Genomic DNA, 734 nt, shown 5'->3' on the forward strand with positions numbered 1-734 from the left:
AATAAAGAGCAAAAGTAAAATGAGAAATCAATTCAATAATAATACCTGCAACGAATAAAACGAAGGAGCCACTTACCTTCAGCGCATTCCATTAAATTCGGCAAACGAATTTTCTGGTTGAGACACTGCGTCTTATAAGCAGAGGCAACATTGCAGACGGCATTGGCGTTGGCGAGGTCAAACTTCGGCCGGTTGAAGGAAGTGACACAGTGCCAGAAGTACGGCCGAGGGTCCACTGCCTCGAAGCAGTTGCTGAATCTGCTGTCGGAGTCGAGGAAGATACGGGAGCACTCCTCGACGCCCTCCTCGGTCTCGCAGAGTACGTCCACCCGGATAGCCTGGTTCGCCTGGATTGTGGATGCAGACAAAAAGAGGGGGAGATGAAATTTCACCACTTCACCTATAAGAGAAAGACGAACAAAGAACAAACACAGTAATCAAAGAGACGATTAAGTGAAGCACCTCATAGCAAGCTTCGGGAGACACGGACCAAGTGCTCGCCGAGGCCTCGGTACCATCCGGTCCTCGCCAGTCGTCGGCCGGCTCGTTGTTGTAGTTCCCCAGCAGGCCGGCCAATCTGGGAGCAGAATGGGGAGAGAGAGAGGAAAGGGCGGAGAATATATTAGTGCACAAGTATTTCAAAACGCAAGAATAATAATACAAGTAATAGTGATGGTAAATATGAACATAATCACAAAAATAATGTTTTAAACAAGTGCATAAAAAGTAGCGAC

General features: G+C 47.4%; 1 protein-coding gene across 1 annotated transcript in view; it reads right to left on the minus strand.

Moving 5' to 3' along the window:
* Positions 1-734, minus strand: part of LOC119591387 — a gene marked incomplete in the record, with an annotated part of 32034 nt that overhangs the window by 3054 nt on the left and 28246 nt on the right. The window contains 2 exon segments of the mRNA XM_037940126.1: positions 77-347; positions 463-577. Of these exon segments, the coding sequence (XP_037796054.1) occupies positions 77-347; positions 463-577 (386 nt within the window).

This window comes from Penaeus monodon, chromosome 28, assembly GCF_015228065.2.
Source record: "Penaeus monodon isolate SGIC_2016 chromosome 28, NSTDA_Pmon_1, whole genome shotgun sequence".
Classification (NCBI taxonomy): Eukaryota; Metazoa; Arthropoda; class Malacostraca; order Decapoda; family Penaeidae; genus Penaeus; species Penaeus monodon.